The sequence below is a fragment of the Phacochoerus africanus genome, chromosome 9 (assembly GCF_016906955.1).
Source record: "Phacochoerus africanus isolate WHEZ1 chromosome 9, ROS_Pafr_v1, whole genome shotgun sequence".
Classification (NCBI taxonomy): Eukaryota; Metazoa; Chordata; class Mammalia; order Artiodactyla; family Suidae; genus Phacochoerus; species Phacochoerus africanus.
Window position 1 is genome coordinate 118,323,744 of NC_062552.1, and position 18,011 is coordinate 118,341,754.

The window sequence follows — 18,011 nt, forward strand, 5'->3', positions numbered from 1 at the left end:
GCCCACCCAGGCAAGGTTCCACCTCTTGGATATCACTCTTGGGTCAGCCTGTTTGGCCAATGTCTTTGCCAGCTGTGCCTGTGGCTTCTAGGTCTAAATTCCCTTGTCAAATATCTGGTGGTCATCAGACCCCATGAACCTGTATGTCCAAGGTAAGTCAGGGCCAGCCAAGTAGTACCTCCTCCAGCCCCTCTCTCTTTCTAGAGACTATCTCTCTCTCTCTCTCTCTCTCTCACACACACACACACTACTTTGTGCATGACTTAACTCTTTTCCCCTCGTCAGTTCTACTTTCTGTCCAGTTGGGGGCAGTAATAACTCCCTCACAGAGGACTGTTGTAAAGATGGAAAGAGACCAGGGCATGGGACAGAGTAGATGCTGCCAACATATTTGGGGCCCTCTGCCTCTCCAGGTACCCCTGTTTCCCTTGGAGATGAGTGAACACACAGAAGCCACTGAGGTGTCTGGAGGTCCCCACCCTTCCTCTCCCACTTTCCTCTCTGTGGTGGGACCTGCCTCTACCTGGGGCTGCCTGGGAGAGTAAACACAACTCTTCTTGTACTGATGAGGAGATGAGCTCTGACTGCCAGCTGCGCAGGGAGCGAGACCAATGGGACAGCCACAGACTGAAACAGCCCTCCTGCACCTGCTTGCATCCATCAGAATTGCTGCCCTGCTTATGTCAACCAGAAGAGTCACTGACCAAATGTCTTTGGCAGGCCCTCAAACTCCCTCTGTTCCCAGACAGAAGAACAGCAATGACCCATCCCCATGCCATGCTCAGACGACACTTCTCAGTCTCAGCCTCTTTTAATGCACAGGTGGTGAATTATATTCATTTTATTCATGACCAAAGTTCCTGCTCAGCACAGCCTGGCCCCACCTCTACTCAGTTTTGGGGTTGAAGACTTTGGCCACGAAGAGGTCTCTTCGAGTTATCTCATCCTCTACAAAGAGGAAGAAGGGTCTGTCAAACTTCACAACCACGGGGACCTCCTTCTTGTCCACGGGGACCTTCCAAAATTCCTTGTCCTTGGCTGCATTCTTGGTCAAGCCATCATCCTTCACCTCTATCACAGCATGATGCACGGCCTAGGGGAGATAGGTTTCCTTTCAGCGCTGGGTGTGAACTCACCTGGCTGGCCGGAGGACAAGCCAGGGTGGTGTGCCCAGTGATCTTCCATGGCCAAGGTCAGGGAGGAAACCTCACTCCCCAGCTGATGGCAGGTGGAGGAAAACCAGCTTCCATTCCGGAAAACCAGGCTCCCAGCAGCTGCATTCACCATTGAACCCCCACAAGGGGTTGACACTAGCGTTGGTAATTGCTGAGTTCAGACTCTCTAAATACAGGACAGACAGTTCAAGGAGGCTGCTTGTTTAAAAGGGAGGAAAGGGGAATAAAACACAGAGGAATGCTGGGAGGTCTGAAGGCTTAGAAAAAAAATCCCATTGAATGACTGAGATAGTTCTCTCATATACTTTCAAGAAGGATGTGGTGACAACTAATAAGGCGCTGGCTTTTGTTGTCTCCATCCAACTGAGGACAATTTGCCCTCCGTGTGGAAGTGCCTGAGCCAGAACACGTATGTCCGCTCCCTAGTCTACAGAAGACCCTGCTGGGGGACGTGACAATGACTGCTTGCATTAATGGCAATGGGTTTGGCACCTCTCAAATGCAACCCGACCTCCAGCCTCAGACATCCTTGCTGGGTGGATTGTTTGAATTGGACACAACATGTAGCACTTATACCCACTGGGTCACAGGAAGAACTGCCTCCCAGTGGGGCCCAATCCTGGGAACTCCACCAATGTCCATGACAGCTCCTTCATCCCCCAATTAGAGGACATGGCCCCTGTCCTCTCCCCACCCCCAGGGTCATTGAGAAATGACAGAGTCATTTGGAGAGAAACTATGAAAAAATGCTTTGTAATTTGTCAGAGGCTGTATCATGGGGAGGGACCATGACTGCTCTTTATGTCCGGAGCAAAGTGTTACAGGGTGGCCACAAGGTAGCTGGCCAGTTAGTGACCTTGGTGGAGTAACTGGAGGGCAGCCCCTTGTGCCTACGGGGATGGGTAAAATTAACTCAAAGTAAATGCTCCATGGCATCTGGACATCTGACTGGCATCTCCAGTTTGGCAGAGCCAGCAGTCCCTACCTACTCCCCCAAACCAGCTCCCTCTCCATCCTTCCTGCCTCAGGCGTTGGCTCCATGGTTTACCAGGCTCTGACTTACAAACCTGACTCTCTCCTCCCTGCCCCCAGCTCTGTCCTCAAAAGGCACACAGATCCTTCTCATCACCGCCAACCCTCCCTCTAGCGCCCTGTCCAACTTTCATTTCCTCTCACCTGGGCTACCCGCCAAGCTTCCTAATGGGTCCCCCTCTTCCTCTAGGGCACTGCCTAGTCTCCACATGGTTTTTGGAAAACATAGGTTGTTCATGTCAGCCTTGGTGGTCTTCCATGCCAGTCAAAGAAACCCCCAATCCTGTCCAGGGCCTGTGAGGCCTCTGTGACCTGACCCTGCCTGACTACTGTCCTCACTGCCCACCAGGCTCTGGCTCACTCACCACTCTCGCTGCCTGGGCCTTCTGGGACTCCTCAGCATTGTCAAGTTCACTTCCCCTCAGGATACCCTTGCTGTTCTCTTTGCCTGGAACACATGTCCCCACGCATGTGTCCCCTTGTTCTGTCCTGCCCTTCATACAGGCCTTGGCAGAAGGGCCAAGGCAGCCCGTCTCAGGCCTGCCCACTCCACCCTATCATGCCGTTCAGAGTCTCAGTTCTCCTTTCTCCCCAGGACCTATCCCTGGTGGATACAAAACATACCTGTCTGCTGGCCTGCTCAGTAGAATGGAACAGCAGTGAGAGTAAGATTTTGTCTGGCTCGCTCACAACTTTATCCCCATTGACTCCAAATGTGCTTGATGCAGTGACTTTTCAATGAACGAATGAAGAAAGAACCCTAAATCCCATGAACCCACGCAGAGAAGAGCTGGAACTGATGTATAGAAAGTTGTTTTTCAATGAAGACTGTGGTGGATAAGACAGAAATTTTGCAGAGGCCCTACTCACCTCCAGGATAGTCGAAATCTTCTTGGTGGTGTTCCAGGCGACGGCCTTGGTAGTGAATATGTCATTGATGCCAATCTTTGGAAGCAGACGTTTTAAGTCTATCTTGGAGGTGATCTTGATCTTGGGCACAACTAAGTGCACCAATCTGTTGAAAATGAACAAAACAAGGAAGCTGAACTATGGCCCTTTCCTAGGGTGCTGGGGAAGGGCCCTCTCCTAAGGCTGAGGAAGCATACTCTCCTAGGCCTAAAGTCCTTTTTGAAGAGAAAAGGTAATAAAAGGATTAGCTTTCAATGCTTCCTTGGGGGGAAATTAAAGAAGCTGGGGGATGAGCAGCAATTTTGAATTTCCAAGAAGATAACTTACTCAAAATACAACTTATGATTCAAATAATCTCCTTCCCAGGTACTCTGTGCAAGAGAAGTTGAGGTCAGACCAAAGGCATCCATCCCTGAGTCCCTCCAACCCTCTGTCTATAAGCAGGGTTTTAAATTCGGCAGTGACCCAGAGTTCCCGTCATGGCTCAGTATTAAGGAACCCGACTAGTATCCATGAGGACGTGGGTTCGATCACTGGCCTTGCTCAGTGGGTTAAGGATCTGGCATTGCCATGAGCTGTGGTGTAGGTCGCAGATACAGCTTGGATCCTGAGTTGCTGTGGCTGTGGTGTAGGCCGGCAGCTATAACTCTGATTCGACCCCTAGCCTGGGAATTTCCATATGCCATGGGTGTGGCCCTAATAAGACAATAAATAAATAAATAAATAAGGCAGTGACCCTAAGCATAGTGGGGAAGATGGAGGGCATGAGGTTATCTTGCTGGAGGCAGAGTAAAGGAATTTTCGTGGGAGAGGAAACTCCAGCCCAGATAACACGTTTTCAAACAGAGAGGAGAAGAGGTCCCCTACAGATGAGCAGGTCTGTGGCTAAGGAAGAGGATGAGGATGCAGCGTGCCAAGTGACCCCCCCTAACATTTTTTGTTGCTCATAAACCAAGACATGTTAGCCTGTGTCAATATGGGATTGAGCTTCTAATGGGATAATGACCCATTCAGTTGTGTTCCTCTACCCCTGTACTCCTTCTGTGCCCAATCAGGAACACTGTGGGAGGCACAACTATTGCCCAAGATGGCAGAGCCACTCTGCTGTGGCCTTCAACTGCAGAAGTAAACATTCTTTGGAGGTTTCTTCCCAGTTTACACATTCATTGCCCAAAGACTGTTCCCCTACTCCCGCCACGAAGATCACTGCTTACACTACGCAATTATCCGCATTCGATTGGACCTTGGTGACCATCATACTCCAGCTGGATCAATACAATTCTCTCTTCCAGGAATGTCATTGGGATGGGAAGATGCTAGATTTAGTCTGGGGTGGAGCATTTGATTGCAGGGAAGAGAGGCGTGTCTGTCCACAGTGGTCTCAGCTTGAAAGGATTCTTCCCTGACCATCATACTTAATTAAGATCCCCATAATGAAGATCCCCAATTATTACTCTACCACTGACTTTCCTGTTATAGCACCCTACGCATTTCCTCCATATCTTTTACTACAATTTGAAATTGTATATTTATTAGTTTATTATTATTTATTATTTATTCTGCCTCTTCCACCAGATTGAAAATTCCACAACAGCAGAGATGTGTTTGACTAATGATTATATTCCCAGAACCAAGCATATAGTAGATGCTCAGGAAGTATTTTTGGGGTGAGTGGCTCTTGTGCTAAATTGCGTGTGAAAAGCTGGTGTGTTTCGCTAGTGAGATTAGAAGCAAGGACAAGTGACACCGAGAGAGATGGGGCTCCAGCTGAGGTTGCTGTCTCTTGTCCAACCCCTGAAGAGACCTGGGTGTGTTTATTCCATGGTGTCCCATGAAATTCCCATATATCTTTCCAATAAATTTCTCTCTCCCCACCTTGAGCTTGTATGAGGTGCATTTGTGATACTGTACAGGTAACCAAAAGAACCCTAATTAACAGTTAAGGGGCTTCCATCTGGTAATGGGATTCAGGCTACTATTCTTCCTTCTTTCCTACAAATATGCTAGGAAATAACCAGATGTCCCACCCACCCCTGCTGCAACTCAAGTAAGACTTTTGCATAGAGGAAGAGGGGATTGAGAAAAAACCAATATTCTAGAATGTTCTTCCAGAATAGCATACCTGAAGTCATTGGTTTTCTGAAGTCTAGCTCTCTTAGCAGCCATCACTTTTAAAGCAAAGTCAAATTTTCCTGTGTCAGGGAGGACAAGAATTATGGACGCATTTTCTTTGCAAGGCATTTTAACCATCGTAGCCAGCAGTTCCTCTGACCGGCTGTAAATCATTCGTTCTGTCTTCCTCATCATGTCCACCTGCACTATGGTCTTTTCATTCACAAAGAAGTCCTCCTTCTTTGTGAGGTTGGTTTGGAAAGCTCTTTCCAAAATGCCTGGGGGGAATCAGGAAGGAAGAATCAAAAAGGGATTTTGTGGAAAAGGCATCACCACCCACTTGTTTGGAGACCCTGGAGGTGATGGGCTTAGGTAGGAGGAATCAGTCTATTTACAGTGATACCTTGACCTTAGTGAGCAGAATACGTAAAATTCCAGACTGGTACAAAGGAAAGAAAGGCAAATGCATGATTTTCAAAGGTATTCACCACAGGATTTCTTTAAATCTGTAATTCTCAGAAGATGTTTACCAAAATAACTGCCTCTGGGACTCTAACACCAGAAAGGATTTTGTTATCAAATAAAACTTAGGAAACATTGACCACAGCGTCCCTTCTTTGAAAATTCCTACTGCATTTGAGTGTATTAAGAGCACATTACTGTATATGGAGTTGATGGGCAAGGGGGACCTGCTGTACAGCACAGGGAACTCTACTCAATATTCTGTGATAACCTATATGGGAAGAAAATCTGAAAAACGAATGGATGTGTGTACATGTATAGCTGAATCCCTTTGCTGTGCAGCAGAAATTATCACATTGTAAATCAAATATACTTCTTTTTTTCTTTTTTTAATTTCCCCAATACATAAATTGCACCCCAAAAAATAAATACGTGGGAATATACCTGACCAAGGCAGTAAAAGACTTATATGCTGAGCACTATAAAACATTAATCAAGGAAATTAAAGGAGATGTAAAAAAATGGAAAGATACTCCACACTCCTAGGTTGGAAAAATTAATATTGTAAAAAAGGCCATACTACCCAAAGCAATCTACATTTTCAATGCAATCCCTATCAAGTAAATCAACTATACTTCAATATAATTTAAAAAAGAGAGTTCGAAGAAGTCTTATGGCAAAGAAATCTGTTAAAAATTTACCTAACTTACTTAAGGAGAGAAACTTACATACACACACACCTGCTTGAAATCCTGCTTTAAATAATACACTTCCCCAGTGGATTTAAAAGAAGATCCAATGTACGCACCAGTTAAAAAAATGCATCTGTCCCCCAGAGTGAGGACCATTGGGTCTGGTCTGGAAAATCTCTACACGTGTTGGCCTTGCTTCTGATTCTACAGCCAGGCTCATGGTCCTCTCTGTTCTGTTTTTATGACTCGCCTTCTAAGGAGTGATATGGATAAAGCTTTTGGAAAGCTTTCAGAGGGAACTGTGCCAGAGAGTTCTCTGGAAAATCCAGAGAAGTGATTCCTCCAAGATCATTTGTGGAGCATGTTCTACATCCCAGGTACCTAGCTTGGAACTGTGGGTCCACATGTGAATAACAGATGGTCCCAGCAGCCTGAGCAAACATCCTGTGCTGGGAAACATTGATTTATGAGAATTTCCCTCACTTATCACACAAAGGACAATCTTTGTGTTCTGGTTGGAACCCTGTTTAAGCCATAATAGGATATCTGTTAATTGACTCATTCAAGCCTAAAATTTCTTGAGCTCCTTAGATGTGCCAACTACCGCACCAAGTACTGAGGTTATAGCAGTGAATAAGCTGAGGAACTCCATGTCCTTATGGGGTTTACTTTCTAGGGGAGAGAAGCAACCCACCACTGTAAATGATTAAAAGTATGATGATCATGAGGAAAGACCCAAGCAATTAGCTGAGCCCAAGGGTGGAAAGACTTACTCTGGATGGCCAGGGGAGGCCTCCTTGAGGAGGGGGCGTTGAGGCTGAGGCTTAAAAGAAGAGGATGCTCCATGTGACAAAGAATGAGAGGAAGAACCTCCCTAGGGAAGGAACACCATGCAATAAGACAGGAAAATGCAGGCTGCATTTAAGGAAGAAGGTCTTCATGGGCGAGGCATAACAATGAGAAGGACGGAGATGGAGAGACACTGGAGGGATAGGCAGGGCTGGAAGCATGCATAGCTGAGTCCAGTGGGATTTCATTCCAAGTTAAGGGAGGGCTTTCATTGGGGGAAATGATGTGATTTATGTTTTAAGAGCATTGTTTTGGCCTTTTAGTGGAGAAGGGATTGGATGCAGGCACAAATGGAAACAGAGCAGCTCGACAATTGGGGCAAGTGATGATGATGACCTGGGCTAGGGACATGGTGGATGAGATGCTGAGATGTGAACACATTCAAGATAAACTCTGCAGGCAGAAGTCATGGGACCTGCTGTGTTTCTTGGGTTTTGTCTGGATGGCATTGTGATTCTCTGAGGTCAGGAGAATGGTGGGGAGATGCAGTGTGTTGGGAGGATGCAAGGTTTGGGGATGGTGTTTGAGAATCTGTGAAACATCCCCAAGGAGATGTCAGTAAGCAGATGAGTATCAGAGTCCAGACCTCAGAAGAGGTGGTCCAGGCTGCATTAAAGACTGGAGAATAATCAGAGCCCAGATGATGTTTGAAGTTGTGAGCCTAGGTGGGGTGGGAGAATACATTTCTGACATTAGAAGAGGAGAAAACAGCAAAGGAGAAAAAAAAAACATGAGCCATGGGGGCAGAGGAAAGTGGGGGGAGTGCTTGAGCATGGAAGATGGAAGGGGGGACCCCCTTCTGAGGAATGGGAGGGAGGGGACAAGCACTTCTTCACTGTGATGGTAGGAGAGAGCAAGGGGAGAGATGTCTGAGTCTGGGCAGCACATGGAGGGCATCCTGTCTGAATTGCTTTCTTGTCCCCATTTGGGCAGGAGGAGAGGCCATTGGTTGAGAGTCCATGGAGAAAGGAGACTGGTAATGCAAAGTGGAGGAAGAGGTTATAAAGAGGAAGAGGAATGCTGGCAAAGGGTAACTCTGAGCCCACTTGAAAAAACACAGGCAATGTCAAGATCTGTGACCAGGAAGGTACAGTGATATTTTAGACAAGTGGTAGGTGACCTGAATACAGCACTGGACACAGCTTTGACAAGCATCACAAGTCACGCTGATCTGACCTTACAGAAGAGGTGAATTGGCTGATGCTCTTGCCTCTGCAAAAAGATTTCTTCTTTCCTTTTTACCAGCAAGAGTCATTGCCTTTTACTCCAAAATACCATAAGCAAGGCAAACAAGATGATTAAAAGGATTAAGAGGAGAAAAAGTGCAAAATGCTGGACAACAATGATATCAAAGACAACGAAAAAGTTTTGGATCTACTGGTTTCTGGGAAAATGGGATATACTCACATAAACTACTTTTTTTTTTTTTTCTGACACAAACCTTTTAGGAAACACAAGGGCAAAGATTACCTCAAATGGGAATTCATGCACTTAGTAAACCTCACCTTTGAAAAAAACGTAGTTGACAAGACATAGGAGGGTCTGAGGGTCCAGGTGGGTGATTAGGTTTTTGGCTTTCTTATCTATTTTGTCAGCCACAAATTGGTTGATGGCCGTCTTGGTTTTTTCTTTATCTTTAAAGTCGATCATCTGGATGTCCACTTTATATACCCTCTCGATCGCCTTCAGAAACATCTGGTTCATCTTCTTGTTCCTATCGATAAAGAAAATATCCTTGTGCTTCAGCTGTTTCTTCTTTTCTAGCTCGTGCAGCATCTCAACAAGATGCTGTAAAGCCTGGTGCTTGTCCCACACTCGGAGGTTTCTGAGGTCACGTTCCAGGATGTCAATGGCGTTGGTGCGTGTTGTGGATCTGAGCCCCAGGGAGAGGGTGGCCAGGGAAATGGAGATGCTCACAGGGGAGAAGATCATATTCTTTCTGGGATCCTCGATTAACAGAGTCTTGAACAATTCTTGGGCAAAAGCCTTGTAGTTAGCTTCCATCTTCTGGGAGAGAGCTGCAATTCTCTTGAATGAGACTGGGGTAATAGTCTTTGGGGAGGTTTGCTGCTTTTCACAGGAGATGCTATTAAAAAGGCCACAGAGGATGAGAACCAGAGAAAGCACCAGAGGCATTTTCCCGTGGGACATTTCTGCAACAATCCAGAGAGCTGTTATTGGAAGGAAGAGGTATACATGTGAACATTCGATGGGCTGGGTTCTCAGTGTGGAGGGGATTGAAAAGGGCTCAGTCTTCTCTCAGTGCAGTTCACCTGGGTGGGGTTGCCATTAGTCCTGGATTGGCGGATGCTAGCTAAGTCTATGGAGGACAGTCTGAGAAGATTCTGGGACATGACTTTAGACAAATTAAAGATAAGTGACCTGATAGTGAGGGATCCAGTTCTGCCTCTAGCCTATGCTACACGTGGGCCTCTGTACAAGTCTCCAACCACACTGAGATTTCTGTCTTTCCTTTTTCTTTTTCTCTTCTTCGTTTTTGTTTATTTATTTATTTTAAAACAGAATTCATGACAAAATTCCAAAAAGTGTGGAAAGGAAAGAGCCAAGAGGAGAGAAAAAGCAAAGATTGCAGATTCAAATGCCTATGAGATCTGTCCAGAAAGATACACATGTAAAGACAGCACATGTAGTGCAGTAAGGTGCTCTGCGGACTGGGGAAAATGGGGAGGGGGCCCGGACTGAAGGGGCAGGAGCTCCAGCTCCACCTGTGATTAACCTGTGGCAGTGCTGGGGCACTGGGGCTAGATTTTTCTGTTTGTTTCAGAAGCATCTGGAAATCCATTATTATTTTTTTTTAAAGCAGAGGAAGGTTTCCTGCAGGGCCAAGCAAGGAGAACAAAAGCTCATACTCAAAAACCCCAAAAATCAAAATCCTGATTTTTATATGAAAAATTAAATCTTGCCAAAAGCACTTGCTAGCCGCATAAAGCCCAAGTGTAGGCCAGATCTGGCTTTAGAGGTGCGGGTGTGATTTCTAAAGTAAAGCCCAGGTGGCGCTCAGGTGACTTAGACATCAGCTGAGCCAAGAGTCTGGCAGTGGTCATGTCAGGAAATCCAGGTTACTTCACTTAGGCCTTTCTGAGCTCACCACTACTTCCCTTTACCCACTGTCAGGGCATGAGCTCCTCTCTGTCTCCACAAGTGCCCCCCAGGATTGAGTGAGGGCAAAAGTCAGGCTTTGCATCTGGAAAGGGTGTTATTGGCAGGAGTGCTGACCCCACCAATGGGAAGGAAGAAAATGTGAACCATGACCTAAGCTTGTGCTCAAGTTTCGCCTTTTCAGGGCGGGACCATGTCCCCCTCCTTTGTGTCCCCATGGTACCTAGCACAGCTCTGGGCACAGGGTCCACTTCTCTGCATCGTTGCTGCCACTGACATTCCTTCCTTGAAAAAGCATCTGCTCTGAACTGAAGCTTCACATCTCTCAAAATTCCTATGTCAAAGCCCTAACTCTGAATGTAATCGTATTTGGAGGGGGGACATTGAGAAGTAATTCGATGAGGTCACGAGGGTCCCTCACAAGGTCACAAGGGTGTGTGACCACATACTGGTGCTCATATAAGAGAGTGCTGGCTCTCCCCAACTCTGTCCTTACATCTGCATCCAAAATGAGGCGGTCCAATGAGGACACAGTGAGAAGACCATATGTAAGCCAGGAGTTTCACCAGAATCCAACCATGTTGGTACCTTGATCTCAGACTTTTAGCCTCGGAGCTGTGCGATAATAATTTTCTGTTGTTTAAGCCACTCAGTCTATGGCATTTTGTCATGCACTCCAAGCTGCCATGACAGCAGCTCCCCACTAACAGTCTTTTCCCATCAACCCTTCCGGCCACACTACAGCCAGTGTGGGCTCCCCCTGAGCTTCAAGGGGATAAAGTCCAAATTCTTGGGGTAGCACAGAAATCCTGTCATGCCTTGGTTCTTGCCAACCAGCCTCACCGTCCTGAGGAGTCTGCCCCACTTGCTCACTGTCTCCTTCACACTCCCCTGTCAATAGCCCCTTCCTTGCACTGCCAACCTCCTCCTTCACTGCCTCTTTTAGTCACCTCATCTGAGTGGGGAAGATGCAGTGAGAAATGGAGGACATTGTGGCTGGGGGAGGCAGTGAGTGAGAGGGGACCATGGGAAGGGGTGTATAGTGAGTGAAGGGGATTCCAGAAAACATACATACATACTTCTTATACTGCATCCTCCATCATCTTGCCTAAGGCAGATACTACCTAAAATATAGCCAAAGAGCAACCAAACACCTACCCACGTGGAACCACACTGTCCCCAAGAGAAGAAAGGTGTCTTACCCTCCAGGGGAGCCTGCTGTTGTCTATGGCTGTTGTTCTCTGCATCTGTCAGTGACTTATTTATACTGCCACTGGGGTAGTGGAATGGATAAACCTGAATTAATATTAACTTGGCCAAAAGGTTGTGTCCAAACATTATCCAGAGCAAACAAGAGCTGAATCATTTCAGCCTCCAGTGTAACAATGAGGAAATTAATGGATTATGATACCATTTGAACTACTGTTCATTAAAATACTCAGTGTTATTTCTACAAACTCCTAGTCCCTACTCAGAGCCATGCTCTGGTATAGATATTAGGGGAACAAGATGCTTAAGGCCTGGCCTCCACCCTTCAAGGAGCTTTTGGTTTTGAGCAAGAAACAAAACAGGTAAAAGAACTGTGGGGTCCATTTGATTAGCTCAAGAGGAGTACACATTACCAGTAAGGGGTTGTGCATGGAAATAAAAAGGCACAGTTAATAATCTAGGACAATCATGAGAGATTATGTAATCTTGCATCTAACTCTTAAAAATAAAAAAGAGGCAGGAGTCTGTGTGTTGTCAGGGAAGCCTGAACAGGGCATTCTGAATGCTGGTGTGGGGTTGGGTTCCCTGGGGATGTGGTTCAAGGTTGTGTGTGCAAGGTTTTTCCAAGTCTAGGGCAAATTCACTTCTGGCATGGTGGAGTGACGTGACCGCCATTATCTTCTCCTCAATTGCAAATAAAGAGCTGAACAAAATGGACAAAAACAATTATTTCAGTGCTATCGAAATTCACCAAAGGCCCACAACGAACAGATAAGTGTTCGTTCATGAATAGTACTGAATTCTGTGTAAGAACAAAGTGAGGAGTTCCTGTCGTGGCTCAGTGGGTTAAGAATCTGACTAGTATCCGTGAGGATGCAGGTTTGATCCCTGACCTCACTCAGTGGGTTAAGGATCTGGTGTTGCCTTGAGCTGTGGTGTAGGTCGCAGAGGAGGCTTGGATCCCACATGCTGTGGCTACAGTGTAGATTGGCAGCTGCAGCTCTGATTCAACCCCTAGCCCAGAAACATCCATATGCCGTGATGCAGCTGTGAAAAAAAGTACAAAGTGAGTCTGTGGCATCCTCTTCTGGGGCTGCTTCCACCCCACTCCAGCTCTTCTGGTGGGTAGCAGGGCTGCTGTTGCCAGAGCAAACTCACTTGGCTTGGAGCATTGTCAATTACAATGATGGTATCAGTGACGAGCAAAGTGTGTGCGAGCATCATGAGGGGCAGTGGTTCTGCAAGCCTGCAGTTGTGTTTGGAACAGTAGATGGACTCATAGGTCAGCAGGGGATTAAACAGGAAGTCTCAAGAGGTGTGACAGCTATAGGTGACTTGATGAGCTCTCTGCATATTTCAAGTTGAAAGGAGGCTCTGTACATGTACAATTGAGATGGGAGCAGGCCCAAATTACTCTCATCTCCCTGGCCTGTAGAGAAGCAAGAGAGAAAGTGGAAAGCAAAATATGGTGGTGCTTGAGATTAGAATGGTTTCATCAGCCTCCACACACAGATCCATCAGCAGAAAGTAGAAACTTCATTGGCTCGAGGTGTTTGAAAACAATTTCTGACCAATATATGGTTGGAAAATAAGCAATATCGACACTGAGGTGACCTCTAGAAGGCAGGTTTAAAAACAAAATAAAGAAAATCTGAGAAGAAACATCACTGGTCATAAATTTTCAGGGGAAACACACATCACAGATTCAGTCCAAGCAAATTACTAAACAAACAAAAACAAAAGCCCTCAAGAGGGAAGAGTCAGGATCAAGAGTTACTGCTATGTGCTATCTAAAATGTCTAGCATTCAACAAAAAATTATGATAAATGCAAAGAAAAAAGAAAGTATGACTCATACTCAGGAAAAAAAGTCAATAGAAACAGTCTCTGAGAATCCTCAGATGTTGAATATAGCAGCTATCACAAGTACATCAAAAGAATTCAAGGAAACTATGTTTTTAAAGAATGAAAGAAAAATATGATGACAATGATACAACAGATAGGGAATCTAAATAAAGAGATAGACATTATTTTTTAGTGGAAATTCTGGAGTTGAAAGTATAATAACTGAAAAATTCACTGAAGATCTCAATAGCAGATTTGAGAGGGTAGGGAAAAGAATCAGTGAATTTAAAGCTGGAAAAATGTAAATGATCCCATATGCACAGAGCTAGGAAAATAAAAAAATAGAAAAATAAATAAAACAGAGCCTCATTGACCAGTGATGCAATATCAAGCATACAAATATAAGTGTAATGAGATTCCCAGAAGGAGCATAGAGAGAGAAAGGTGCAGAAAAAATATTTGAAGAAATACTAACTGGAAGCTCCTCAAATTTGGTGGAAAAACAAACTATAAATCCAAAAAGCTCGAAGAGATCCATACCTAGATACCATAATTAAATTGTTGAAAGGCAAAGGGAATATCATGAAAGGAGCAAGAGAAAAAAATAAAAATCACATGCAAGGGAATAACAAAACAATTAATGGCTAAGTTCTAGTTAGAAACAATGGAGGGAAGAATGCAGTTGGGTGACAAAGTGCTGAGCGAAAGAAAAATCTGTCAACAAAGTCTAGCCAGCAAAACTACCCTTTGAAAGTGAAGGTGAAATAATAATATTTACAGACAAATAAATACTCAGAGAATTGTTGCCAGAGAAATTCCTTTACAACAAACACTAAAGCAAGTCCTTCAGACTGAAAGGAAATGATACCAGATGGTAACTCGAATCTACAGGAAGAAAGGAAGAATGATTAAAGTGGTAAGTACGTAGGTAAATATACGATGCTCTCCATGTATTTTCTCATTAGTCTCTTAATTTCTCTAAATTACATAAGATTTTGTAAGGCAGTAAAAACAACAACGTGTTCTTGGGTTTATAACTTACACACACAATATATATATGATAGTAATAGCACAAAAGAGGGGAAGGAAAGGAAGTTATATTGGTCCCAAGTTTTTATATGTTACGGAAATTAACTCTCTTTTGAAGTAGGTTATGATGTGTATTGTGATCCCTAAGCAAACAAAAAGAAAAAAATTCCAAAGAGGAATTAAAGAGACACACTAAAAAATTTGCTTAACTCAAAAGAAGGCAATAAAGGAGGAACAGAAAAGCAAAAAAGCAAAATGCGGTATATAATTCCAAACATCAATAAATCCACTAGTTGTGTATGTAGTAGACATTGTAGTTAGGTGTAACAGGTTGTCAGGCTGAATAAAAAAGCAAGACCCATCCATACGTTATCAACAAGAGACATAGCTTAGATTCAAAGACACGAATAGGTTAAAATGATGGGAAACATTATCCAGGATAGTACATATTCTGGTCAACAAAATAGGTCTAACAATGTATTTATAAGATAGAAATGACAAAAAGTATGCCATCTGACTATGACACCTTCACAAAAGAAAGAAATCTGAAAAAGCCATAAATATTTGCAAAATAAACAACACACTTCTACATAATTCATGGCCCAAAAAATATTACAGGGAAAAGTAAAAATATCTTAAACTAAATGAAACAAACAAACAAATTAATATATCAAAATCTGTGGGATGCAGCTAAGGCAGCTATTAGAGGGAAATTTATTACTTTAATACCTATATCAGAAAAGGAGTCAAGATAATTAAATGGGAAAGGATTAATATTTTCAATAAGTGCTGTTGGGAAAAATTGAATATCTATATGCAAAAAATAAAACAAAAAACACATCTTTGCCTCTCAACATATACCGAATTCAACTCAAATAGCCTATTGATTTAAATTTGTGTTAAAAACAAAACATTTCTAAAAAAAAAAAAAAAAAAGGAAATTGTCTTCATGATCTTGGTTTAAGAAAAGACCTGACACCAAAAGCATAAATCGCATAAGAAAAAATTTCATAAATTAGATTCCATTAAAATTTAAAACTTAGGTGCCTCAGATATAATAAAAATGAAACATCTAGGTACAGACTGGAAGAAAAATTTTTAATATATTTTATTTGTTTTAGTGCCACATCTGTGGTATATGGAATTTCTCAGGCTAGAGGTCAAATCAGAGCTACAGCTGCCGGCCTGCACCACAGCCACAACAATCCCAGATCTGAGCCGTGTCTGTGACCTACACCACAGCTCATGGGAAACGATGGATCCTTAACCCACTGAGCAAGGCCAGGGATCGAACCCGCAACCTCATGGTTCCTAGTCAGATTCGCTTCTGCTGCGCCACAATGGGAACTCCCTGGAAGAAAATTTTTGAAAAATATACATCTGATAAGAGACTTGTGTTCTGAATATGTAAATAACTCATAACAATAATAAAGAGACAAACAACCCAATTTAAAAATGGTCGAAAGACTCTACACTTTACAAGAAGATATAAGAATCTTCTAATAATCACATGGAAACGTGCTCAGCATCATTTGTCATTAAAATGCAAACAGAATACATGGTGAGATAACGTTGCCTACCCATTGGAATAGCTGTAATACAAAAGAAAATACCAAATGCCGGCAAGGATGTGGAGAAACTAGAACCCTCACATATTATTGCAGGTTGAAATGTAAAATATTGATCCCTGCTACAACATCAATGAACTCAAATTATTACAGTATAGTGAAAGAGGCCAGACTCAAAAGGCTACATACTATAAGATACCACTGATATAAGAAATCCAGAAAAGCTAATTTTTTAGAAAGAGAAAGCAGATCAATGGACAGCTGAGAGTAGCTACTAGGATAGATTGAAAATGGGCTTGAGGGTATTTTTTGGTAGTTGAAATGTTCTAAAACTGGATGGAGGGAGGTCACGTTGCAGAATGTTATGAATGAACTAAAAATCATTGAATTATACATGTACAATGGGTGGATTTTATGATATGCAACCTGCGAGCTCAATAAAGCTATTAAAAAAAAAAAAAAAAAGAAAGAAGAGCAGTGGCAAAAAGCTTTGTGGGAAAGGTGATGAGCCTGGGCTCACATGGACCTGAAGGTCAATATCAAGGCTGTGAGACCACCTTGAGCAAGTTATCCATCTTTCTGAGCCTTAGCTTCCTCCTCTGAATTGAAGGAAATAGTATTCCTTTTGCAGATTTTTCTGAGAGCTTGATGAGTTAAAGTACGGATGCAGTAGGCACTCAGTACATGATGCCCTCCTGGCTGACACCTGACTTTCTATGGAGCTCTGAGTCCCCTGGGGCCAGACACTGTTCCCTGTGCCTGGAACCCTGTCCCCACTCTTTCTCCCTCTTAGGCTAACCCAGCTCCTAACCACTCTTCAGGATTCAGTTCAGATCTCTCCTTGAGAAAGCCTTTCCCGACAGCCACCTCTCTCTCCTTCCACCTAGGCTCTGTGAGCTCCTAACACACCCTGTGTTCACCTCTCATCATGCTGGCTTGCAAAAATCCTTGGATTCACTCCTTCCCACCCTGTGAAATCTTTGTGGGAATAATCTGTACATAATTCATGATTCTCTCCTTTGTGTTGGCACACAGTAGGTACACGATCATTCAGTAAATGAACACATGAGCACATATTCCCTTGAGGGACCCTGACTTCACGGAGAAGCCTCCATTCCCTCCCAAGGGTCATCCCTCTGCCCTATGAGGTGGGCCCCTTAGGGCACTTTGCTCAGGGAGCAGGGGCTGAGCTAGAGTTAGAGGAGTGAGGGGCTGCAGCTTCCAGCCATCCCTCTGCCTAGACCCCTGTGTGCCTTGTACAGCAACAGTGGTCACCCCTGTGCTGAATGGTACTGACTGTCACACTTGATCTGCAGTGTCTCATTTAACACTCACAACAATCGGCTGTATTATTACAGTTTCTGTTTTGGAGATGTGAATCCAGGCTCAGAGAGGTTCAGTTACTCATCCACAGTCACACAGCTACTGGTGGAACAGAACTGGGGCTCACACTCCCATCTGCCTGACACCATGACCATAGTCCTAACCCACGGTCCCCTGGCCAGTCATCTCCTCTTTCTGGTAATAGATCCTGGATGAAAGGGGTAGTGAGCAAACTTTCAGATATAAGGGCACTTAAAAGTTCTTTGAATGCTTCCTCTCATCTTCAGTAATTGCCTTATTTATCAAAAAACAGCAACATCAGCCTTCTTTCTTAAGCAACTTTTATGTTTTTAAGTTTTCTGGTATAGAGAGATTTTAATTTTTGGCTTCAACCAGTAAATACAACCTGCAGTATTCCATTTTAAAGCTAGACCTTTGAACACATTTTCAGTGGCATCTGCTGAGCTGGAGGGGAGGAGGGTAGAGGAGTACCGGAGATCAGCCCCACGCCAGGGATCAAAAAGGGAGCCCCGCGAGGAGGTGGTCCTGAGCTCCGAGTGGCACGGAGGATGCTGGCCACCCTGTGAGGGATGCTCTGGGGAGAACATTGCGCAAACGCTTACCTGTTCAGCTCCACTCCTGGCTGGGAAATGAGCTGGAAGGAAACACCTCTGTTGTTTGAAAATG

General features: G+C 44.2%; 1 protein-coding gene across 2 annotated transcripts; it reads right to left on the reverse strand.

Moving 5' to 3' along the window:
* Positions 1–826: 826 nt before the first annotated feature.
* LOC125135721 (uteroferrin-associated basic protein 2) lies at positions 827–18,011 on the reverse strand. 2 transcript variants are annotated; one of them, XM_047796101.1, is made up of 5 exons: positions 17,948–18,011; positions 8,737–9,402; positions 5,239–5,506; positions 3,078–3,222; positions 827–1,093 (listed from the first exon to the last, which is right to left on the reverse strand). In XM_047796101.1, the coding sequence occupies exons 2-5, from the start codon at positions 9,380–9,382 to the stop codon at positions 887–889; spliced, it is 1,266 nt and encodes a 421-aa protein (XP_047652057.1). In that variant the 5' UTR covers positions 9,383–9,402; positions 17,948–18,011; the 3' UTR covers positions 827–886. The 2 variants fall into 2 exon arrangements, with proteins under 2 accessions (XP_047652057.1, XP_047652056.1); XM_047796100.1 differs by lacking the exon at positions 17,948–18,011 and adding an exon at positions 11,554–11,603.